General features: G+C 41.9%; 1 protein-coding gene across 1 annotated transcript in view; it reads right to left on the bottom strand.

The window, feature by feature from the left end:
- LOC126195496 (uncharacterized) overlaps nucleotides 1–26,451 on the bottom strand; it is a 73,453-nt gene that overhangs the window by 35,116 nt on the left and 11,886 nt on the right. The window contains exon 2 of the mRNA XM_049934123.1: nucleotides 576–744. Coding sequence (XP_049790080.1) covers nucleotides 576–744 — 169 coding nt within the window. The remainder of the gene's footprint in view (nucleotides 1–575; nucleotides 745–26,451) is intronic.

Raw genomic sequence — 26,451 nt, 5'->3', positions numbered from 1 at the left:
GGTGTGTTGCATTGTACTGATGGAATTTGAACTTCCCGCCATTTTCTGGGGGATGTGTGGGGAGGGGAGAGGGGAGGGGGTTAGGTTAGTGGAGGTAGCCCAATTGACCCATTTTCCCACCAAAATTTGAACTTCCTGATACGATGTCATTGCGACATCGCTGCCAACTTGGATCCGCCATCTTGAAAAAAATTTGGTAACAACGCAATGAGGGGCCACACCCCTGTTGTCTCCCTACTCACATGATTTCAACACAAGAATCTTTGAAATGGTTTATGGAACAGATGACTAACTAACTAGCATTATGTTAATAAATATGTTTTACTTGTTCCATTCTTTGTTGCCCACATCAGTTTGGTTTCGGTTATAACCAACCGCGAGCACATCAGTTGGTATGTGCAAGCCAGCTAGCTTGTGCAGGCGATAGTTCTGCATTGTAGGGGTTCGCTAACTGTTACCTCGGATGTCGGGCATCAGACTTGTTTTGGTGAACAGAACAGTATCGATATTTCCCACATATCGACACATGTTTGCCTTCTGGAGGTCTGCTAGCTGGTATGCGCCAGCCTACGTACTGTGGCCGCTGTGGAGGTCGGCGGCGCCGTCAGCTTCCGGCCTGGGGGGCTGCGTTGTTGTTGTTGTTGGTGGTGGTGGTGGTGGTGTCGGCAGCTGCGACGCCAGCCACTGGGTGACCATCAGCCGCTTCTGGCGCTCCAGCGCCGCCTCGCTGCGTGGTCCGTCCACCTGCGGACACAAGCCGGCGTTCCAGCAGCTGTCCAGCTAGGGGGAAGGAGGGAGGGAGGCAGAGGGCGACGTCACGAGCGCGAGCAAGGCCAGGGGAACCAGCCCTGGCCGGGCAGTTGCTTTAAGCGATTTAATGAAGCCCCGGAAAATCTAAGTCTGTGGGGCTGGAGGGGCATTGGCCGAGACTTCCTCGCAGCTTGGACACGTCGTTCTTGACGGGACGAAATCTACACACAGAAAGGTAATTTTGGGAATTATTCGCGGTATTTCAAACACATTTTTGCAACTAGAAGATGATACGTATTTTTGTTACCATTACGTGGTTTGCATTATTGAAATAAGGTATCTGTGTTCTCTGATGAAAGATGTTTACAGCTCGCTTTGTAGATCGCAAAGCAGTTCTTTACAAAAGATGTTGATCTGACGCGGGTGTTTTATTTCCTATTTTCGCTCACTTTAGGGCACTCAGTGTGCTTGCGCGTATTTAAGAAATTCCCTCGTTTGGAGTTGCTGTTTGTTCGCCTAATAGCTTTGCAGAACTGTATGTTTGTTGACGTGAAAAAGCAAAGAAAAAACACGAGAAATGTAAAATTCTTACAGCCTCTGCAGTTTCTACGAGGTGCCTCGCTTCACTCTTAAACTTGTTTTGGAGGGGGTGCGTGGAGTCTTTCACAAACCGATATAAAAAGAAACAGATAGCATGAGGTCACGCGTCCCTGGAGCCCAATGCAGGCGTCAGTTCACAGTTGCCCGACAAACTCCAGTGGCACACGCTACAGGAGAGGTTTTGTACACCGCGGAACTGTTTCCTGGTGAAATTCCTAAAGTGTGCCCTCCAAGCGAGTGTGACAGCACATTACTTCCTACCTCATACGTCTTAGGAAACGAAGTCGAGATAATGGGAGAAATTACAACTCGTACAGAGATCTACCGGCAGTCGTTCTCCCACGAACCATCCACGAGTAGAACAGGGAACGGCGAAAATGACAGTACTACCGGCAATGGCCTCTTCCACATGCCGTGAGCGCACAGGCGTAGACTCTACCTCCATCTCGAGTCCGGTGCGCCAGCTCACGTGGTACGGACACAGACACTTTCGAAACGTGAGTCACTGGAGAACATACGAGTGAATTAGCTACGTGTTCCACTGAGGATTTTTGCAAGGTTTCTCAAAAACTGATGTGGAACGGGCAGGTTTATATATATATATATATATATATATATATATATATATATATATATATATATATATATATCTGCGGGTTGGTTAAGTAGCACAAAAAAACTGCGTCTGAACAGGCCTTGAAGGCCCAACAGTAACGAACGGCCGCCCTGACGTTTTCACCCCACTTGATGCGGATACGGAGGGGCATTTGGTTAGCACACCGGTCTTAAATTTATTAGAAATTAAAGTATTAGTCCTTCTCGCCACTCGTCTTACATCTACATCACAGATTTAACAATAAACATATTTTTCTGCTATACAGCACATACTAACAAACTTTAGCTAAATATTCATCTTTAGGTTAGAAGGAGTTCCCTAGAAGAATTGACTCGGATTACGAGCAAGATTTGCATTGACACTTGCCAGACGCTTTTTCTTACCGAGAAAATGATTAAAGATTCTTATGGCTGCATACAGAACTCTTTCCTTATCCACTGACAGCTTCAGTTATTTGTAACGAAAGTATTTTGCTCCTTCTAGTGTCGTAACAGTCGGCATTACTCTTATTCTCATACTACAGTTGATTATCTATAACGAAAAAGGATGACCCCATTTTACCTTGTAACAATATTGAAACAAACGTCACTAGGTAACTGAAACAGCGCTAGATGTAATCGGCATGGTCTAGAGTTTCAGAAAAAATCCCCTAGGTGTCGCTACGAGCGCTGATCTGGAGCGTGCAGCCAGTCTCGCGCAATATTCTAGAGGACATGGAAGATGACACTTTTATGGTTTGATATTCAGCGACGAGGCAACTTTCCGTATTAGCGGTAATGTTCACCGTCATAATGTGGGTATATGGGGGCTCGAGAATCCACATGAAACAATTGAACACGAACGTGATTCGCCAAAAGTGAATGTTTTTTGTTCTGTTTCGCAAAGCAAGGTTTATGGATCCCACTTTTTTGAGGAAGAAACTGGAACAGGACAATCATATCTTACAATGCTACGGAACTGGTTATTCCCACAAATTGACTCTGACAATTTCATCTATCAGCAAGATGGATCACCACCGCACTGGCGCAACAACGTGCGCAGTTTCCTCAATGCCAACGTGCCTCGAGGTTGGATAGAGCGTACAGGACCGCGAGACCAGGCTTTACACTCTTGGCCTCCTAGGTCGCCTGACTTAACACCGTGTGATTTCTTCCTGTGGGGATATGATAAACAAGGGTTTTACGTTCCTCCCTTACCTCGTGACACTGATGAACTAAAAACCAGAATATCAGCTGCTGTAGCTTCAGTGACAGAAGATACGCTAAGTTTGGGATGAATTCGACTATCGGCAAGATGTCGTCCGTGCAGCCAGTGGAGGACGTGTTGAACATACAGGGTGTTTCAAAAATGACCGGTATATTTGAAACGGCAATAAAAACTAAACGAGCAGCGATAGAAATACACCGTTTGTTGCAATATGCTTGGGACAACAGTACATTTTCAGGCGGACAAACTTTCGAAATTACAGTAGTTACAATTTTCAACAACAGATGGCGCTGCAAGTGATGTGAACGATATAGAAGACAACGCAGTCTGTGGGTGCGCCATTCTGTACGTCGTCTTTCTGCTGTAAGCGTGTGCTGTTCACAACGTGCAAGTGTGCTGTAGACAACATGGTTTATTCCTTAGAACAGAGGATTTTTTGGTGTTGGAATTCCACCGCCTAGAACACAGTGTTGTTGCAACACGACGAAGTTTTCAACGGAGGTTTAGTGTAACCAAAGGACCGAAAAGCGATACAATAAAGGATCTGTTTGAAAAATTTCAACGGACTGCGAACGTGACGGATGAACGTGCTGGAAAAGTAGGGCGACCGCGTACGGCAACCACAGAGGGCAACGCGCAGCTAGTGCAGCAGGTGATCCAACAGCGGCCTCGGGTTTCCGTTCGCCGTGTTGCAGCTGCGGTCCAAATGACGCCAACGTCCACATATCGTCTCATGCGCCAGAGTTTACACCTCTATCCATACAAAATTCAAACGCGGCAACCCCTCAGCGCCGCTACCATTGCTGCACGAGAGACATTCGCTAACGATATAGTGCACAGGATTGATGACGGCGATATGCATGTGGGCAGCATTTGGTTTACTGACGAAGCTTATTTTTACCTGGACGACTTCGTCAATAAACAGAACTGGCGCATGTGGGGAACCGAAAAGCCCCATGTTGCAGTCCCATCGTCCCTGCATCCTCAAAAAGTACTGGTCTGGGCCGCCATTTCGTCCAAAGGAATCATTGGCCCATTTTTCAGATCCGAAACGATTACTGCATCACGCTATCTGGACATTCTTCGTGAATTTGTGGCGGTACAAACTGCCTTAGACGACACTGCGAACACCTCGTGGTTTATGCAAGATGGTGCCCGACCACATCGCACGGCCGACGTCTTTAATTTCCTGAATGAATATTTCGATGATCGTGTGATTGCTCTGGGCTATCCGAAACATACAGGAGGCGGCGTGGATTGGCCTCCCTATTCGCCAGACATGAACCCCTGTGACTTCTTTCTGTGGGGACACTTGAAAGACCAGGTGTACCGCCAGAATCCAGAAACAATTGAACAGCTGAAGCAGTACATCTCATCTGCATGTGAAGCCATTCCGCCAGACACGTTGTCAAAGGTTTCGGGTAATTTCATTCAGAGACTACGCCATATTATTGCTACGCATGGTGGATATGTGGAAAATATCGTACTATAGAGTTTCCCAGACCGCAGCGCCATCTGTTGTTGAAAATTGTAACTACTGTAATTTCGAAAGTTTGTCTGCCTGAAAATGTACTGTTGTCCCAAGCATATTGCAACAAACGGTGTATTTCTATCGCTGCTCGTTTAGTTTTTATTGCCGTTTCAAATATACCGGTCATTTTTGAAACACCCTGTATATGATGAATTTTTATAAACTTCTGTCTTTTCTGAGTAATTTCGTATGCAATTTTTTGGTGTTAAGCCCTTCTTCCTAATAAACAACTTTATTTAAAATCGGGTTCGTTCTTTTTGGGACACCCTGTATAGGTCTACATCTGATCTAAAGTATTCGCAATTTCCTACGTAATGAGGAATTGACCAGTAGATGACACCAGAGACGGACCCACCAGTATAAAAGGAAGCGGGGATAATCATGTTGTCGGTAGAGACGCTGAACAGAAGAGCTTAATGACTCCGAACGTGAACTAGCCACTGGATGTAGCCTGAGTAACAGATTTATCGGCGGCAGTTCAACACTTGTAAAGCTGCCTAAATCGACTGTTGGTGATGTGATTGCGAAGTGGAAACTGGAAACTTCAACCACGGCTAAACCAAGACCACCGTGGACTAACGGACAGGGAGTGTCGAGCGTTGTCAAGGGTGGCTGTGAAACATCGTATCCTGTCAGCAGAAGGGATCACTCGTGGTTTCAAAAATGCTACCATCTATCTAGCTAGCACAATGAGTGTGGGTAGGGAGTTAAAAAGAATGGGATACAGTGTTACGGAAGTTCCTCAGAAGCCACACATTACGGTGGGCAGTGCTAAGCGACGCTTGACGTCGTGTAAAGACGGACGCCACTGGACAGTGGGACAGTGCGTGGTTGGAAACGAGTGATTTGGAGTGACGAATGACGCTATACCGTATGGCTGTCTCATGGAAGCCTTAAGGTTTGGCGAATGCCTGGAAAATGTTACCTGCCATTATGTGCAGGCAACAAGTGAAGCACGGAGGACGTCGTTTTTTGGTAAGGGGGTGTTTTTCGTGGTTAAGGTGTGGCTCTCTTACTACACTTAAGAAAAAGCTATATGCGGAAGGATATGAACACATTTTACAGCATTGTGTACTGCGTATCGTAGAGGAAGAGCTGGAAGGAATCGATCGTCTACTTCATTCCAGACTCCAGCATCACCACATTGTCTGGTTTCGGCCCCCAGACATTCAGAAATCTCACTGAAAGCGTCCCAGGCAGACTTGAAGCCATTATAAAGGCGACGGATGGACGCACCCTGTATTACCGTCTACGAATAGCTTCCTGGTACTTTTGATAATATGCGCATGTTCTCCTCAATAGTCACTTCTGCACGTTCAGTGATTTATTCCCAAATGCTTACCATTTTGGCCATAGTACATTTTCGACTAGAAATACCCTAAATCAGGGGCGTGCAAACGCTGCACGCGGCTCATGACCGCACAGCACTGCACGTGTGCTGCTCGCGTGCAATCGTCGACCGGGGCAGTGGCGACAGCCGGCAGGTTGCGGCAGTGTAGTACCAGGCTAAGATGTGGACGTTGAAGCGAAGCGACCACTACGTAGTGAACGTTATATTTCACGAACCGGAAAATGGAGAGTGAATCAAGGAAACGGAGAAGTGGAGATTTGCTATCTTTTAAAAAGGAATGGGAGAATCAATTTTTCTTTGTGCAAAAACGTGAAAATTCGAAATGTTTAATATGTGGCAGTATTCTCGTTGGTCAGCGGATCTTTAGTATTGAACGCCATTATCATAAATTTCACAAGGACGAGTACAATTTATTGTCGGATTCTGAGCGGATGGGGAAACTGACTGAGCTTAAGAAGAGCGATCTGACGATACTAGATGAATCTGACGTAAGTTGCTGTTGTCACGAGAGATCTGCGACTTTCTTTCGTCATGTCTCTCATCTAACTGATTTAACATTTTACGGAGCACTGTTTTCAATTTTTCAGGACGCCAACAATGATAGCCCAGCGGTACGTGCAAGTTATAAGATTGCGCTTAATATAGCGAGAGCTGGAAAACCATTTGCTGAAGGTGAGTTTATAAAGGAGTGCATCAATGACGCAGCTGGTTTACTTTGCCCACTGAATGCAAATCAGTTTCGAGCTATCACTAGTTCTCGGCGGACTGTAAGTCGTCGTATAAGTGCCATGGCAGGTGACGTTTACCGTCAATTAAGGAGTGCAGTGCAGAAGTTTATTGCATTTTCTAACGCACTTGATGAGTCCACAGACATTTCAGACACCGCGCAATTAGTGATTTATGTCCGCGGCGTGGGCACTGATCTGGACATAACAGAGGATTTTTTAGATATGATATATTTAAAAAGCACGATCACCGGCGAGGACATCCTAAAAGCCGTTGAAGAAGCTGTCGATTCAGCTGGCTTCAACTGGAAACGTTTGGTGTCAGTGACAACAGACGGAGCACCTGCAATGAAAGCGGAACACATCAGATTTGTTGGATTACTAAGAAAACAGCTGCAGCGTACAGAAGAATCATTGTACAGCATCCACTGCATTTTGCACCAAGAACTACTCTGTGCAAAAGCAGCAAAACTGGGGGACGTCATGCAAGTGGTTATTCGAGCAGTTAATTATTTGAGATCCCATGGGCCTACATTTAGACAGTTTCACACATATTTAGCTGAAATTGGGGAAGAGTACGGTGACATACCATACCACAGTGAAGTCCGCTGGATTAGCCGCGGTAATGTACTCAAAAGATTTTTGGAGCTGAGAACATCAATAAATCAGTTTTTAAAGGACAAAGGAAGGTACTACCCCAAGTTAGAAGATCCAGAGTGGGTTGTCGACCTTGCATTTTTATTGGACGTTAATGGACACAAGAATGCATTGAACACAAGTTTGCAAGGAGAAAATCAGCTAATTTGTGAAATGGCTGAAAAGGTGGAAGCTTTCAGTAGCAAGCTTGAGGAGCAGGAACGGCAGCTCTCTTCAGGGAACGCAGTGCATTTCCCTAGTCTGTCTACTGTCTGAGAACAGAATTGCAAAGAATATGTTTCCGTACTTAGTGCAATAAAAGAGGAATTTCTCAAGCGATTTGGGGATATATCATATTTATTACAAGCTTTTGAATGGTTCTCGAGACCATTTGCTGTTCCTGTAGATGACATTCACCCAAATTTGCAAATGGAATTAATAGATCTACAGTGTAATTCTCGTCTGAGAGGCAAGTTCCTTTAAGCAAGACGTGTAATAGACTTTTATCACGACTTTCCACAGCAAGAGTTTCCTCGTCTTCATCGTGAAGCCTCGAAGATAATGTAAATGTTTGGCTCGACATACGTTTGTGAGAGGTTTTTTTCTCTTATGAAAATTAATAAGTATCGGTTAAGAGCAAACATCAGTGATGAAAATTTACATAACTGTTTGCGTTTGTCTGTATGTAGAAATTTTGTTCCAGACACTAAACGTATTGTAAACTCCACTTATGATAATTAAATAAAACGTATCGTAGGTAATAGGTACTCTTTCAAACCATGATTTCTTTCAAGCATTCCTACTAACCTTATTCCTTCATTCAATAAAACAAGCTAGGAAACAAAACACGAGCGGAGACATGGTATGATGGGGAGGTGAGAGAAGCGGGTGGCCAGCTTGCCCCTGTGTGCATGCAGAACACCTACTAACTGTAGACGTGCAAGTGCACCGCACACGTGCAGAATTCTTGCCCGCTCCTGCTCTAAATCCTGTTAATATGTTTATTTACTTGTTTTTCAAAATAGCTGTTATTTGAAATGTAACAGTTGCTCAATGTAATCATTTTAAGAAACTCTCTAACAAAAGTTTCCTCTCCAGTTTCCCATCAATACGTCCGCCCAAACTGTGGAGCGTTCTACTCCGTTCACTCTAAACTACCTGGACAGGCTTTAAGTGTACGGACCCAGGTCTCTTGCGGCGGCGGCGGCTGCGGCGGCGGCGGGGGCGGCGCGCCTCGGCTGGCGGGGGTGGCGGCGGCTGGGGGCGGCGGCGGCGGCGCCCGGGGCCCGTCCACCCACGTCTCTGCGGCTCTCGCCACTCCTCCCAGAGGCCTCACCTGGCGACGAACCGGCGGACGGCGACCGGGAATCTGAAGCAGGAGCACAGCGTCACCGATCCCGTAGAGTAATCTCAAGACCGCTGCAGCGACACGTACTCTCTGACAAAATTTGTTTAACTTCCTACTTTATTACCCACGGCTCACGACGTGCTTTTGACACTTCCGTATTACTAATATTACTAAATTATAATTAGCTTCCCAGAGATCTCACATCAGTCCTGAATAATTGAAAGCGCAACATGTTAATCGAACAGTTTCTTTAAATTGTTCATTTATCACCGTCCACAGTTCACAGTTACGAGTTCAGTAAAGAAGAGAGAGAGAGAGAGACAAAGAGATAAGTAAATAAAAACATTAGCCCAAAAATTTGGAGCATTCTACTCTACTGAAAGTGATAGCATACCCCCAATTATTTTTTATTGTGTTCTAGATAAAACATGACAATCTGAAATGAAGAAGTGAAGGAATACAAAGATTTCAGCAATAAGGCTGGCAAGAGAAAAGAAAAGTGTTACAATAAAGTGCCTCGCATTTGCAGATGACTTTGCCATACTTTCTGACATCTGCTATTATATATATATATATATATATATATATATATATATATATATATATATATATATATATATATATATTACAATAGCCAGTAGGACCAGGCTTAAGAAGTTCTGTAGAATAAAGGCTGTTTATAAAAACATTACAAATACGCCGGAATTTCAGACAAAAGATGTTGGACAAACTGGAAAGGTTCAAAAAATTTAAATATTTTGGACAGATAGTGCAAGAAATTGGTTTGAAAAAAAAACTGTTATAGAGGAAAGGACACTTAACATGGAAAGGCCATACGAGACAACTAGAGGCCTTAGAAGAAAAGTAGCCTGTCTAAAAATGAGAAAATAAAGCATTACAATACAATAGTGAAGTCAGAAAGTCTATATGCAAGCGACTGTCTGGCACTAAACTACAATTTATGCAAATTAGAAATACCGGAAGGGCGAGTTATTAGGAAAATATTGGACCCACGAAAAACTACGAAAGGTTGATAATTACGTAGTAATGATGAAATTCATCGAAAAATAGAAAAGAGAACTAATGAGAAAAAGAAGACTGGTGGTTTTTGGACATTTCTATAGAATGCAGGAGAGGAGAGTAACGAAAAAGATCTTCATGTACTTTTGGGACAACAATTCAGCAGCAAGCTGCATCCATGATGTAAAATAGAATTCAGACAAAATAATACAAAAGCTGACGCAGCTACTGGCAGCGAAGTATTTAAGGAAACAGTATTGAAGATAGAAGGATTACAACGTAAAAAAAACCTGGCCTGAAGTGGTCAGAATATAGGAAGAAGAAAAACAGCGAAGAGATGAAAGGGTACTGAAGAAAAGAACACAACAAAGAATAAGGAATTGAAATTAGGACATGGTCCTTAGTGGTCCACCTGAGAAGAAAGAAAAAAAAATAAATAAAATAAGAAATAAAAAAGCAGTTATACTGTAACAGTTATGCTGGAATTTCTCTCGTATATGTATATATTTGTTTCAAACACAATCACATGTCCAGCAATCTCAGCATCTGCCTTCACTAATGTGCAGGTCACATGGCTAGCTCATTTTTACCATGGGATTTTTTTAAAATCCCATATCACCACAAGTCTACACCGCATATTCAGCTACTCTTTGAAGTCCACGGGCATTTACCTAGCAATACTTCGTTTAGAAGCGGAGAATAGAGTACAGGTCTTTCAGGCAGTTTTATTGTTACCACGGACAGTATATCTTCGAGTCAGGTTTTCAAGGTTGTATAACTTTTACCTTAGTTCACCTATGCCAAGTACAGAATCAGTATATACCAGTGTCAATGGTGATACACTCTCTAGGATTTGTTTATTAGTTTTCGACTTGAAACCTGCCACAAGAAAAAAAAAAAAACACACTGTTAAGATAACGTTGTAAGAGTCTACCTGCATGTTCAGCTTCTTTTCAGCAATCAGAATTTGCTTTGACAGTAATCGACTTTCTCAGACAATCTGGTACGGGCGATTTGAATAGAAGTCGCATTTGATCACTCAGTACTAGTGGGACAGAGACAGTTTCAAATTAAGTTTTCGTAAACGGGACAAAAAGAATGACACAGTGTATTGCGAGTCTACAAGCGAAGAACAAAGACGGTCATAATCAAAGCGACATGGTTGTTTATAAAGATGGTAGCGTAGCAGAAGCGTTTCGTTCAGGTGGCCAAGTTCTCCCCCACCCAGCAGCCGAGTGCGGTTGTGTGCGGACTGTGGAACGCGGGACTACAGTCCCCGTTCACTACTGTCTGGAGATGCGTACCGTGGAACCTACGACGCGTAAAAACGCCCACTACAATCTTGGATACATACACTACTGGCCATTAAAATTGCTACACTAGGAAGAAATGCAGATGATAAACGGGTATTCATAGGACAAATATATTATACTAGAACTGACATGTGATTACATTTTCACGCAGTTTCGGTGCATAGATCCTGAGAAATCAGTACCCAGAACAACCACCTCTGGCCGTAATAACGGCTTTGATACGTCTGGGCATTGAGTCAAACAGAGCTTGGATGGCGTGTACAGGTACAGTTGCCCATGCAGCTTCAACACGATACCACAATTCATCAAGAGTAGTGACTGGCGTATTGTGACGAGCCAGTTGCTCGGCCACCATTGACCAGACGTTTTCAATTGGTGGGAGATCTGGAGAATGTTCTGGCCAGGGCAGCAGTCGAACATTTTCTATATCCAGAAAGGCCCGTACAGGACGTGCAACATGCGGTCGTTCATTATCATGCTGAAATGTAGGGTTTTGCAGGGATCGAATGAAGGGTAAAGCCACGGGTCGTAACACATCTGAAATGTAACATCCACTGCTCAAAGTGCCGTCAATGCGAACAAGAGGTGACCGAGACGTGTAACCAATGGCACCCCATACCATCACGCCGGGTGATACGCCAGTATGGCGATGACGAATACACGCTTCCAATGTGCGTTCACCGCGCTGTCACCAAACACGGATGCGACCATCATGATGCTGTAAACAGAACCTGGATTCATCCGAAAAAATGACGTTCTGCCATTCGTGCACCCAGGTTCGTCGTTGAGTACACCATCGCAGGCGCTCCTGTCTGTGATGCAGCGTCAAGGGTAACCGCAGCCATGGTCTCCGAGCTGATAGTCCATGCTGCTGCAAACGTCGTCGAACTGGTCGTGCAGATAGTTGTTGTCTTGCAAACGTCCCCATCTGTTGGCTCAGGGATCGAGACGTGGCTGGACGATCCGTTACAGCCATGCGGATAAGATGCCTGTCATCTCGACTGCTAGTGATACGAGGCCGTTGGGATCCAGCACGGCGTTCCGTATTACCCTCCTGAACCCACCGATTCCATATTCTGCTAACAGTCACTGGATCGCGACCAACGATACAATAAACCGCAATCGCGATAGGCTACAATTCGACCTTTATCAAAGTCGGAAACGTGATGGCACGCATTTCTCCTCCTTACAAGAAGCATCACAACAAAGTTTCACCAGGCAACGCCGGTCAACTGCTGTATGAGAAATCGAATGGAAACTTTCCTCATGTCAGCACCACCGGTGCCAACGTTGTGTGAATGCTCTGAAAAGATAGTCATTTGCATATCACGGCATCTTCTTCCTGTCGGTTAAATTTCGCGTCTGTAGCACGTCATCTTCGTGGTGTAGCAATTTTAATGGCCAGTAGTGTATATCTGTCCTTTACATCTTGTAGCCCAAAACGACGGGTACAGAAATTCGTACACGCCGACGGGCCAGTTGGCGTTATTCTGTGTTACCGATCGTGTGCACCTCGTGCACCGCCGCACACTACGGGCCAAGGTTTTCACTTTACCAACTTCTTACTCTTGTGAGTCACTGCCCCTGAATCATGCTGCTTCCAGTCGTTTCCTAGAGGCGCTGTTCGTTACACCATTTCGCAAGAAACGCCAGGAGCTAACTTGTGCCTTCCACCGAGCAAAAATTCCTTTTGCCTTCTCGTTTAAGGCCTACATTGTTTTGCCACCCCTAACAGGGCCATCTGTACATCTCGTTTGTAATACAGAGCAACGAGGTTCGCAGAGGACGCCTCTGTAGCGAAGAGCGAGTTGTTGTTTTGCGACCCGCCGCCACAGGCGAGGGGCGGCTGAGGCACGTCTGGGCAGAGGAGCTCCACTCCGAGGTAAGCCGGATCGAACCCCGCTGACGGAAGTCTCTAGCCGGCAAGGAGAACAAAGAGAGGGGAGGCCGTGCCGAAAGTTCCTGTCGGCAGTGCACTGTGTTAAACAGCGGACGTATCTGGCTACAATGACGTGGGGTCTTGTGGCCCCGTTGTTCGGTGAGGAATCGTTGGCGCTACGATTTCACCCGGAACAAGTCCCGCCCACTCACCCCCGGTTTTCCCGGTCTTTGTTCGGCGCCTGGGCATCGTTTCAGTTGACCCACGTGATCTACCGCCTTCGGCTGCACTAGGAGTGAATGTTAAATTAATATCTTGCTAAGTCTTAAATTTTGCCAGATAGTTAAAAGATTTACAGAAAACGTGCACAATTGGCCTCAGCTCTGCCAGGTACTTCCACAGCAAACATAAGAGAAAACAATTTAGCACTGAATTCCTTAAAAACGAGAAAGTATTCAGATGAATAGTCTATGAAGAAACATAATTCTATGTGAGAAAAAGCACCCAAAGCTAAAACAGGAAAAAACTACCCTCAAAGAATAATTTGCTTGTATAAACAGGAACCACAGTATACTTGACACTTAAGTTTCAGAACTCGGACAATATATGTGAAGCATGCACCAATCTTCACTGTACTTCCAAAGGGCATCACAATTACTTTGTTCTTGCTAGATCGATCCAAGCTGTTTTTGCGTGCTATTCACTGAATAGTTTTGCTGAAAAGTTTTAAGTGCGGAAGAAGAACTAGCACAGTATGAAGGACGTTTTAGAGCCGTGAAACACTGCAGCATTTATTTGCTCCATAACTGCTCTGTGACAAACACACACATAATCATTATTATTTTTAAAAATGGTTTGAATCACATTTACGAAATCAATAAATCTTTTTCGTTAAAAACAGACAGGACAAAGAATAACGACAGATTATTTTCCTCGGACGTTTGCAACAGCATATAGGACACTAATCACACAGAAACAGCCACAATTCTTTATAAGCTCGTTTATAATGCTCAGATATGGCATTGGAAGAATTTACAAGTTAAAATTCACCTATTACCCATGCAAATACTAACGAAATATGTCATATAAGCAAATATCTTACTGCTTTCATTAGGCATTTCTACTTTATGGCAATCTTATGTTCTTTAATTTTCGTGAGCTGCTATGAGAGCCTACACAAAGAAACGATTTTGACTTATTTCTATATAACGTTGATTGTAGACAACAGATTTATTCGACTGCATCCGTGGCTTCACTACCGACATGACAGATTCAAGACCATTGTTTTCTCATTGTATGTTTGCTCTGCTGTTTCCCTCAAATAAATGTATTATAATAAGTGAATTAGTTAATGAAAATCTGGCCTTATTGGCCTTAAATAACATCAAGTTTATTTTGTTTTCTATTACTGGCGCTGCTTTCAATTCTCTATAAATATTTTTATTTCTTTAATAACGCACATTCATATTATATTACTATCCAGAAAAACTTAAATTTCTTATCATTACTGAATTTCATCACAGTGTAACATGTGTTGGACTGTGACAATAACAACTTTGATGTAGCTTCCAGTTTGCGGAACTGGCGGCTGTTTAGGGGAGCGCCTTACACTGTGGATAGGCTTGGAGGGGGGTGAATGGGCGGGACTTGTTCCAGGTGAAATCCTAGCGCTAAGGGCACGTTGTTCGGTGTAGCTGGTGAAGCGCCGTCCCCCCAACCCGGCACCCACCGCAGTGAGTAGTGGACGGGGCGCTGGCGCCACTTCCCACCCTCTCACTTCTGCCAAAATCGTACGACACGAACACGATGTCACACTATACACACTCACGACAGTCATCTACACTCAACAACCGACACACGTCCCGAGGGAAACTGTAAGCGAATGGGGGAGGGTGGGGTTATTTTTCCGTCTGAGTTTGCTAATTGCACCAACTCACCTCGTAAATCCAATCGTCATTCGCTTCTTCCCTTGCACTCTAGGAACAGCAGCTTGAATATTGCTGTAATAAACGAAAGCCAACAAGGGGAACAAAGGAGCGCCAATTATCAAAATTCAAGTTTTAGCCTAGTATAATCCGATGAACATCAACAAAAACAAAACGAGGATAATGGAATGTAGTCGAATTAAGTCGGGTGATGCTGAGGAAATTAGATTAGGAAATGAGACACTTGAAGTAGTAAAGGAGTTTTGCTATTTGGGGAGTAAAATAACTGATGATGGTCGAAGTAGAGAGGATATGAAATGTAGACTGGCAATGGCAAGGAAAGCGTTTCTGAAGAAGAGAAATTTGTTAACATCGAGTATAGATTTAAATGTCAAGAAGTATTTGTATGGAGTGTAGCCATGTATGGAAGTGAAACGTGGACGATAAATAGTTTAGACAAGAAGAGAATAGAAGCTTTTGAAATGTGGTGCTACAGAAGAATGCTGAAGATTAGATGGGTAGATCACGTAACTAATGAGGATGTATTGAATAGAATTGGGGAGAAGAGGAGCTTGTGGTACAACTTGACTAGAAGAAGGGATCGGTTGGTAGGACATGTTCTGAGACATCGAGGGATCACCAATTTAGTACTGGAGGGCAGCGTGGAGGGTAAAAATCGTAGAGGGAGACAGTCGTGTGAAGTTAGCACCCCTTTTTCGAGAAATAAACATTTTTTTCACAGTTCTTGTTAGATGTGCCATAGTTCTAGAGTTCTTTGTACAAAATTTCAATAGTTCTGCAAAATGTAACGAAGAAAACAACAATACTCGAAAAAATTTTCGTATCGAAAACATTCTCTGACAATTTCCGCAAAATGTAAATAAGTACAAGAGTTCTGAGCACAGTTCTGAACAGAGCTCCAAGAGTTCTTTCGAAAATCCAAGTAACATTTTTTTGTGCAGCTAATAGTTTACGAGATAATTGCAATTTAAAGAGAAAATCTTTTCACTTACTGTGAAGTTGGCACCCTTTTTTTCACAAATGTGTATTATTTTCAGAGTTCTTGATAGATATGCCATAGTTCTAGAGTTCTTTGTACAAAATTTGAATAGTTCTGCAGAATTTAGCGACGAAAACAATATTCGAAAAAATGTTCGTATCGAAAACATTCTTCGTCAATTTTCGCAAATTGTAAATAAGTACAACAGTTCTGAGGACAGTTCTGAACAGAACTCCAAGAGTTCTATCGAAAACATCAGTAACATTTTTTTGTGCAGCTAATAGTTTACGAGATAATTGCAATTTAAAGAGAAAATCTTTTCACTTACTGTGAAGTTGGCACCCTTTTTTTCAGAAATGTATATTTCTTTCACAGTTCTTGACAGGTATGCCATAGTTCTAGAGTTCTTTGTACAAAATTTCAATAGTTCTGCAGAATTTAGCGAAGGAAACAACAATACTCGAAAAAATGTTTCTATCGAAAACATTTTTTGTCAATTTTCGCAAATTGTAAATAAGTACAACAGTTCTGAGCACAGTTCTGAACAGAACCCCAAGAGCTCTATCGAAAATCCTAATAACATTTTTCTATGGCGATAATAGTTTGTGAAAAATTGATTTAATGTGGGACACACTTTCTCTACAGAAAATATAAATATATTCGTACAACAGTTCTGATGACAGTTCTGGACACCACGTGAAGAGTTCTATCGAAATTCCTAGTAGAATTTTTTAGTGCAGGTAATAGTTTAAGAGGTAATTGCAACTTAATTAAGAACCCCATAAGAGCTCCTACTGTGAAGCTGGCACCATTTTTTTTCAGAAATATATATTTTTTTCAGAGTTATTGATAGATAAGTCATAGTTATAGAGTTCTCTGTACAAAATTTCAATAGTTATGCAGAATTTAGCGAAGAAAACAACATTGTATAACATAGCTGATTCAGGAACCCTTTCCTTCTGATACAGTTCTTACTGTTGCCACAATAAATCACTTGTGCATAGATTCCAACTGTACTGATCATTACAAAAATACAACCATTGACCAGCGGCGCACATTTCTTGCAGCATTGTACAAAGCATTCGGCTTATCCGCTGTGAAAATACCACACTTAACGCTATTTTAAAATTTACGGTGGATGGCTTCCGTTTATCTACAATGTTAGCATCTATCGAATTATCTTCATGCAAACGTGATGCCTGGATCACACACGTCCCCTTTTTAGGTACGGAGGAAACTAGAGTTCAGTCTTGTGGAAGCCAAAAAAGGAAATGTGGGCATCCCTTCTTTTACTGATAGCAAACTCTAGAGAAATCTCCACGCTTGTTTTTCTTCATCATGCCAACAAAAGAAAAATTCTCCCTTCATAGCTCTATTATCATTCCACTACTAGTAAACCAGTTGTCCGCTTTCACATTTCGACCTGACTGATATATAGGTTTACACAGTCACAGAACAACATCAAAATGTTTATTGCTCAGTTGGTAAATCCTTCTGGTTGCAACACAGCGTATATTTCCAAATTTTACAGGTAAAATACTTAAGAATCCACACTTATGAATCCATACTCGTTTGTTTTGATTGATACATATTGGCGAAAACTGTACCTTCCACAGAATCCTTCCAGCTTCTTGTCTACTGTAACATTTTCTCCAAGGGTGTAAGATTTGTGGTAGTTGCGTACAAACACAGTAAATATTTCCCGAATAGCTGTTAGCTTGTCTAATTGTCTCCTTTCATCACAAATAGCGCGACTGTAAAATCTAAGGCTCTCCAGAATAAATTTGAAACGTTTTATGTTCATTTGCGAGGTGAAATTTTTCAATGCCATCACCATCAGTTCCACACAGATCTTCCAGGCCTTATCTGTTACTTTTGTTAACAACAATTAAAAACAAGAGACTCATGAAGGCTTTCAGTTCAATATCATCTATTGATTTTACCCCTCTCTCACGCTGAAATGAGGCTTTGATGCTCTCAAAATTCTGATTGGAATACAAAACTACAATAGACAAATATCGTTATCTATGAGGTAATTACAGCATCACAAATGCTGCTTTGGCTGCACCTATTGGTACAGGTAAATTTCGAATAATATTATGCTCTTCGAACAATATGCTTTGGATTTCTTCAACACTATCTAGTACTTCCCACTTACAATAATAAAATTCCTATAAAATAACGCAACCACGCGCAGTGTATTAATCTGAAATTTGACGTTCAGACAGCGGACACTGACTATTAAACAGTTCAAACAGAATTTAAGTGCAGTTTACATTCTGAATTAGCTTTGTACTACTTACTACGTTGATAAACAAATAAATTAATCGCTGAAATGAAATACGAAAGGGCACAGTGGATAAAAACGAGCAATCGGCTCATATCTCATCAAGAGAGCATTAGCGTCGATACTGAATCATACAACAATGAAAGGCACACATGAAGTGTATACTTTTAGAATCAGGAAGAATCAGATGAATTTTATTACGTAAAACAGTAATTGTTTTGAGCTCTCATGACATCCAGGACCCACTAACAGCTAAAAATATGCCCAGGACCCTCATGGATGACAGTTATGTGGCAACATCACCAGCCGCTAGGATACATGAAAACATGTGCTGTGTGTAACGAATAAATTTGAAATTGCTGTCGTTAATATTGTTGCAAACATTTGTTCTAGTTAGAAAGGAAGTGTGGAAGTTTGATGAGTTACACTACAGCGAGAGTTAAAAGTCTTTACAATGTATAGAAATGTAAGTATATTTACTGAATATATCGTACAAACGAACTAAGTAGTATGTTTAAATCCTAATTCAATACATGACTGATAGAGGTGTTATAATGTTGAGGGGATACAGTATTAAAGTTAATAAGAAGTTCGAAATTTGTAAATAAGAACCTCGTTTATTTGGTCCTCAGTAATCCGGATTTCCGGTTTATCCGGATTCATATTTTGTGTCCCTTGGTATTTTTCTCTTTTTTTCTTGTAACACGAAGATGTGTAGTCGGTGAGGTACATAGGCTGCTTACCACTAGGCCGGTAATTCAGTCTAGTACTGAGTGATAAGGAACTCGGAGTGTGTGAATGACATTGTTTCTCAAGTATTGTACATTAATATAACGGTGTATTGATGCCCATCAAGTAAGTTGCATAGTAACCACGCCAACAGCACTCCACCACAGCTCATTGTACCTCTGGTGCGATTCTCGACAGGTGTGACACCATCTGGTTAGTGGCGCGTGTGAATGTATCTGCTCTCTCAGCCATCTGTTTGTTTTGCACTGACGAGCCTTCTCTCCTTGAATCATCTAAGCGTGCACATCCCACGCTTCCACCTACAGTTACTACAGTCAGTCTTAAGAAGGTGTACTGGCATTTGTATAGTGCTGAACATTTAGACTTTTTGTATTTAGTAGAATATACATCCGGGTTTTCGATTTTCGGTTTTCCAAAATAAAAGTGAGAATTTACGATCGTACTCATAGCTGTACTTCCAGCAGTACTTTATCTCCTGCGTTCCCAATTTTGTACAAGTTGTCCTTCGAAAATTGCAGAAGAAGCACTCCTGGACGAAAGGATATTGTGACGATATTCTTTCGTCACAGCCTGGGGTTAGAGACCCGGTCCGGCACACAGTTTTTATCTGCCAGTAAGTTTCACATCGGCGCACACCCACTGCAGAGTGAACACACAATCTATTTCATAATCTACTGGCACCATAAAAATGTTATGAGGGTTTTTAAAAGAACTCTTTCGGTGCTATCCAGAACTGTCAGCAAAAGGGTTGTGCCAATTTATTATAATGTAGACCAAGTGGGTCTCTCGAAAATGCTATTATCTCAATAACTGTTATCCCCACAAAAAATGTTATTACAGTTGTCGGTAGAACTCTTAGGGTCGTATTAAGAAATGCCATCAGATCTTCTGTACGAATTTATTACTTTTACATGACAAAAGTGAGTCCCACATTAATTATCTCATATAATGTCATCGTCACAAATAATGTTATTATAGTTTGTGGTAGAACTCTGTGGGTGATATTCAGAACTGTCATCAGAACTATTCTACGAATTTTGCTATATTAGATAAAGTGAGTATCAGATTAAAACAATTATTGTATAAACTATTATCGCCACAAAAATGTTCTTATCATTTTCAATGCAACTCTTCCGGTGCTATCCAGAACTGCCAACAGAACTGTTATACAAATTTATTTTTTCCAAACTGACAAATAATTTTTTACCATACCAAAATTTTGCCGAGTTAATGTTTTCTTCCCGAAATTCTGTAGAACTATTCGTGTTTTGAGCAGGGAAATCTAGAACTATTGCATATAAATCAAGAACTGTGAAAAAAATTATATTTATCGTAAAAGGGGTTCAAACTTCACGGGAAATGCTCATAAGCATTCCTTAATAAAGGCAGTTACTACGTAAACAATTACCTGCACAGAATATGTTACTAGTATTTTCGATAGAACTCTTACAATGCTATCCAGAGCTGGCATCAGAGCATACGAACAGACATAATTTTGTTTTAGTAAGAGTGCCTCACAATTAATCAATTACCATACAAACTATTATAACCACAAAAAATATTATTATGATTATCGATAGAAGTCTTGAGGTGTTAACCAGAACTGTTCATCAAAACTGTTGAACGAATTTACTTTTTCTGTGGAGAAAGTGGGTCTAACATCAAAGCAGTTACCGTATAAACTATCATCGCCACAAAAAGACATTATTAGGATTTTCGATAGAGCTCTTGGTGTTCTGTTCAGAACTGTTGTACGAATTTACTTTTTGCGAAAATTGACAAAGAATGTATTCGATAAGAAAAATTTTTCGAGTATTGTTGTTTTTCTCGCTAAATTCTACAGGACTATTCCAATTTTGTACAAATAACTCTAGAACTATGACATTTCAATCAAGAACTCTGAAAAAATATATATTTCTGAAGAAAAGGATTCCAACTTCACAGTAAGTGAAGAGGTTCCCTCCTTAAATTGCAATTATCTCGTAACGTGATAGCTGCACAAAAAAGTGTAATTAGGATATTCGATAGAACTATTAGGGTTCTGTTCAGAACTGCCCTCAGAACTGTTGTCCGAATTTACTTTTTGCGATAATTAATAACGAATGTTTGCTATTCGAATTTTTTTCAGTATTGTTGTTTTCTTCGTTAAATTCTGCAGAACTATTGAAATTTTGTACAAAGAACTCTAGAACTATGCCATATCTATCAAGAACTCTGAAAAAAAAACATTTCTGAAAAAAATGGTGCCAACTTCACAGTAAGTGAAAAGATTTTCTCATTAAAATGCAATTATCTCGTAAAATATTAGCTGCAGTAAAAAATGTTACTGGGATTTTCGAAAGAACTCTTGAAGCTCTGTTCAGAACTGTGCTCAGAACTCTTGTATTTATTTACATTTTGCGGAAATTGCCAAAGAATGTTTTAGATACGAAAAATTTTTCGAATATTGTTTTCTTCGCTAAATTCTACAGAAATACTGAAATTTTGTACAAAGAACTCTAGAACTATGGCATACCTGTCAAGAACTGTGAAAGAAATATACATTTCTGAAAAAAAGGGTGCCAACTTCACAGTAAGTGAAAAGATTTTCTTCTTAAATTGCAATTACCTCGTAAGCTATTAACTGCACAAAAAAATGTTACTTGGGTTTTCGATAGAACTCTTGGAGTTCTGTTCAGAACTGTGCTCAGAACAGTTGTACTTCTTTACAATTTGCGAAAATTGGCAAAGAATGTTTTCGATACGAAAATTTTTTCGAATATTGTTTTCGTCGCTAAATTCTGCAGAACTATTCAAATTTTGTACAAAGAACTCTGGAACTATGGCATATCTATCAAGAACTCCGAAAATAATATACATTTCTGAAAAAAAGGGTGCCAACTTCACAGTAAGTGAAAAGATTTTCTCCTTAAATTGCAATAATGTATCTCGTAAGCTATTAGCTGCACAAAAAAATGTTACTTGGGTTTTCGATAGAACTCTTGGAGTTCTGTTCAGAACTGTGCTCAGAACTGTTGTACTTATTTACAATTTGCGAAAATTGGCGAAGAATGTTTTCGAAACGAAAATTTTTTCGAATATTGTTTTCGTCGCTAAATTCTGCAGAACTATTGAAATTTTGTACAAAGAACTCTAGAACTATGGCATATCTATCAAGAAATCTGAAAAAAGTATACATTTGTGAAAAAAAGGGTGCCAACTTCACACTAAGTGAAAAGATTTTCTCCTTAAATTGCAATTATCTCGTAAGCTATTAGCTGCACAAAAAAATGTTACTTGGGTTATCGATAGAACTCTTGGAGTTCTGTTCAGAACTGTGCTCAGAACTGTTGTACTTATTTACAATTTGCGAAAATTGGCGAAGAATATTTTCGATACGAAAATTTTTTCGAATATTGTTTTCGTCGCTAAATTCTGCAGAACTATTGAAATTTTGTACAAAGAACTCTAGAACTATGCCATATCTGTCAAGAACTCTGAAAAAAATATATATTTCTGAAAAAAAGGGTGCCAGCTTCACAGTAGGAGCTCTTATGGAATTCTTAATTACGTTGCAATTACCTCTTAAACTATTACCTGCACTAAAAAATTTCACTAGGATTTTCGATAGAACTCTTCACGTGGTGTCCAGAACTGTCATCAGAACTGTTGTACGAATATATTTATATTTTCCGTAAAGAAAGTGTGTCCCATATTAAATCAATTTATCTCAAACCATTATCGCCATAGAAAAATGTTGTTTGGGATTTTCGATAGAGCTCTTGGGGTTCTGTTCAGAACTGTCCTCAGAACTGTTGTACAAGTTTAATTTTTGGGAAAATCGACAAAAAATGTTTTCGATACGAAAAATGTTTCGAATATTGTTGTTTTCTTCGCTAAATTCTGCAGAACTATTGAAATTTTGTACAAAGAACTCTAGAACTATGCCATATCTATCAAGAACACTGAAAAAAACATATATTTCTGAAAAAAAGGGTGCCAACTTCACAGTACGTGAAAAGATTTTCTCATTAAAATGCAATTATCTCGTAAACTATTAGCTGCACAAAAAAATTTTACTTGGATTTTCGAAAGAACTATTGGAGCTCTGTTCAGAACTGTGCTCAGAACTCTTGTACTTATTTACATTTTGCGGAAATTGCCAAAGAACGTTTTCGATACGAAAATTTTTTCGAAGATTGTTGTTTTCTTCGCTAAATTCTGCAGAACTATTGAAATTTTGTACAAAGAACTCTAGAACTATGCCATATCTATCAAGAACTCTGAAAAAAATGTATATTTCTCGAAAAAGGGGTGCCAACTTCACACTACTGAGGGAGACCAAGAGATGAATACACTAAGCAGATTCAGAAGGGTGTAGGTTGCAGTAGGTACTGGGAGATGAAGAAGCTTGCACAGGATAGAGTAGCATGGAGAACTGCATCAAACCAGTCTCAGGACTGAAGACCACAACAACAACAACAATCAACTGATGTATTTTTTTAACAGTTGCGCTACACATGGCTGCACTGTTACACTCTTCCGAAAATAACAAATATGTTGATACACTGATACATACAGTAACACTACACCGCAATACATCATCCCACACTGCAATCCAAATGCGGCGTTCTTGGCAATATAGGTAATCCAAGTTTCATTTACCGGCGCGGAAGAGATGCTCGCGGGCATCTAATCATGTTCTCGCGATTGATCTCGTGGTTAATGACTTCGCAAACCTCAGATTACGTCTCGTGAGGTACACGAATGATTACACAGCATCAAACACCTTTATAGTCACAAAATTTACTTGTTCTCTTAGCTTGATTGCTTAACATCTTCACACCACGCACACTGTTAAAAAACCACCAACTGACTCTCTCGCTCGTTCTGGCGCGAAAAAACAAAGTAGCGGCCATAGCTATGTTATCATAATCGATATCAGCGCTACTCGATACATGCTTACAAAACGTGCCAGTGTGAGCAAAACAAAAAAAAAAAAAAAAAAATAAAAGTTTTCATGTAGCCCCCTGAGTCTACTCCTCAGTGTATCCCGACTAAACGTGTGCTATTACATTCATTCGTTACCGCAAGGAAAGTGAAACGTTTTCTTCTCTTGCACCTCCTGCTACTGAATAGCATTTCTGAAACGTCAACACCGGGAAGCATAGGCATGTCATCAAGCGTACATATCTATACAGAAATAATTATGAATGGAAAACTATACATCTCTAAACTAAACCCGGCCCGAACAGACCATGAAGGTTACCGACCGGCCGCCGTTTCATCTTCACCCCGCAAGCATCACTGGCTGCGGATATCGAGGGGCATGTGGTCAGCACACCGCTCTCCTGGCCGTATGTCAGTTTACGAGACCAGAGCCGCTAATTCTCAATCAAGTAGCTCCTCAGTTTGCCTCACAAGGGCTCAGTGCACTCCGCTTGCCAACAGCGCTCGGCAGACCTAATTGTCACCCATACAAGTGCTAGCCCAGCCCGACGGCGCTTAACAGTGATCTGACGGGAACCGGTGTTACCGCTGCGGCAAGGTCGTTGGCCTTATTTATTGCTACATATAAATTGCTTTTCGCGCTAAACTTGTGCTGATGACAAAGTAATCTGATATCACGAATATCCTGTCAGTTGGCTGTCGTGTGTAGTAGTTGTTGGTTGTTGTTGTTGGGTTGTTTTTGGAGGAAGAGATCAAACATCGAGCTCATCGGTCTCATAGTATTAGGGAAGGACGGGGAAGGAAGTCGGCCGTACCCTTTCAGAGGAACAATCCCGGCATTTGCCTGGAGCGATTTAGGGAAAGCACGGAAAACCTAAATCAGGATGGCCGGACGCGGGATTGAACCGTCGTCCTCCCGAATGCGAGTCCAGTGTGCTGACCACTGCGCCACCTCGCCCGGTCGTGTGTAGTAGTATTAGACTCAAACTGATATGTGCATCGCGGCAAGGCCGTTGACATGCAGCATCTCTGGTTTGTAAAACTGAAAGTATGCGTTGGAATTCACGTCCTGAATATGCTTCTGGAGTTTGTATGAGAGTTCACTGAGAAGATGAAACACCCCATCTCAACCCCCTCAGATTCATTGCAAAGATGACCTAATGGACAGCCCGTCAGAAACTGAACACAGGTCAAGCATTAAAACAATAAGAAGGTGTACTGAACTGTGAAAAAAGGAGCAAAATCGAAACAGTGAACGGCCCACACTCAAGACGTGTAACATCGAGCGAATTTCAGTAGCTACGGCGTTGTGGTTTTGTGGTCACGGTGTTGAGAGGGGGAGAACCCTGTTCAAATGTCCCTTGTGTCTCTTTTTTTCACAAAACGATGAACTGTCCGTCCAGTCATTGACGTGTCTGTTCCCTGTATTTAAAGTGTGTATGTGTCGTGGTGTAACGTCCGTTTGCAACAGCGAGTATAAGGAAGGGAGTTCCAGATGTACTTTACCTCCTATTTGTTCTACACAAGGTCCATATGTTATGACTCGTGCGTTCCAGGTTGGAAGTTTTGACTCTTGAATTCCTTTGTTGTAAGACAATTCACGCCCGTTTATTTGTTGTTTTCAATTCTGTGAGATATCTACGCGGCATCTCGCTTGCTCTCACTACTCATCACATTTACGAGGGCTGTTCGTAAAGCAAGGGACGACAGGTCGCGAAATAGAAACCACAGTGAAAATCAAAACTGTTTTATTAGCAAAAGTTAGCTACAACTTCCAGCTACTTACCTCCATAGGCGCCGATCCGACTTAGACGTTTCTCGTAGCATTGCACAAACTTTCCAATACCCTCGTTATACACTCCTGGAAATGGAAAAAAGAACACATTGACACCGGTGTGTCAGACCCACCATACTTGCTTCGGACACTGCGAGAGGGCTGTACAAGCAATGATCACACGCACGGCACAGCGGACACACCAGGAACCGCGGTGTTGGCCGTCGAATGGCGCTAGCTGCGCAGCATTTGTGCACCGCCGCCGTCAGTGTCAGCCAGTTTGCCGTGGCATACGGAGCTCCATCGCAGTCTTTAACACTGGTAGCATGCCGCGACAGCGTGGACGTGAACCGTATGTGCAGTTGACGGACTTTGAGCGAGGACGTATAGTGGGCATGCGGGAGGCCGGGTGGACGTACCGCCGAATTGCTCAACACGTGGGGCGTGAGGTCTCCACAGTACATCGATTTTGTCGCCAGTGGTCGGCGGAAGGTGCACGTGCCCGTCGACCTGGGACCGGACCGCAGCGACGCACGGATGCACGCCAAGACCGTAGGATCCTATGCAGTGCCGTAGGGGACCGCACCGCCACTTCCCAGCAAATTAGGGACACTGTCGTTCCTGGGGTATCGGCGAGGACCATTCGCAACCGTCTCCATGAAGCTGGGCTACGGTCCCGCACACCGTTAGGCCGTCTTCCGCTCACGCCCCAACATCGTGCAGCCCGCCTCCAGTGGTGTCGCGAGAGGCGTGAATGGAGGGACGAATGGAGACGTGTCGTCTTCAGCGATGAGAGTCGCTTCTGCCTTGG

The sequence above is a fragment of the Schistocerca nitens genome, chromosome 7 (genome assembly GCF_023898315.1).
Source record: "Schistocerca nitens isolate TAMUIC-IGC-003100 chromosome 7, iqSchNite1.1, whole genome shotgun sequence".
Taxonomy (NCBI): domain Eukaryota; kingdom Metazoa; phylum Arthropoda; class Insecta; order Orthoptera; family Acrididae; genus Schistocerca; species Schistocerca nitens.
The sequence above is the reverse complement of the archived record's forward strand: the minus strand, read 5'-3'. Positions and strand labels throughout refer to the sequence as shown.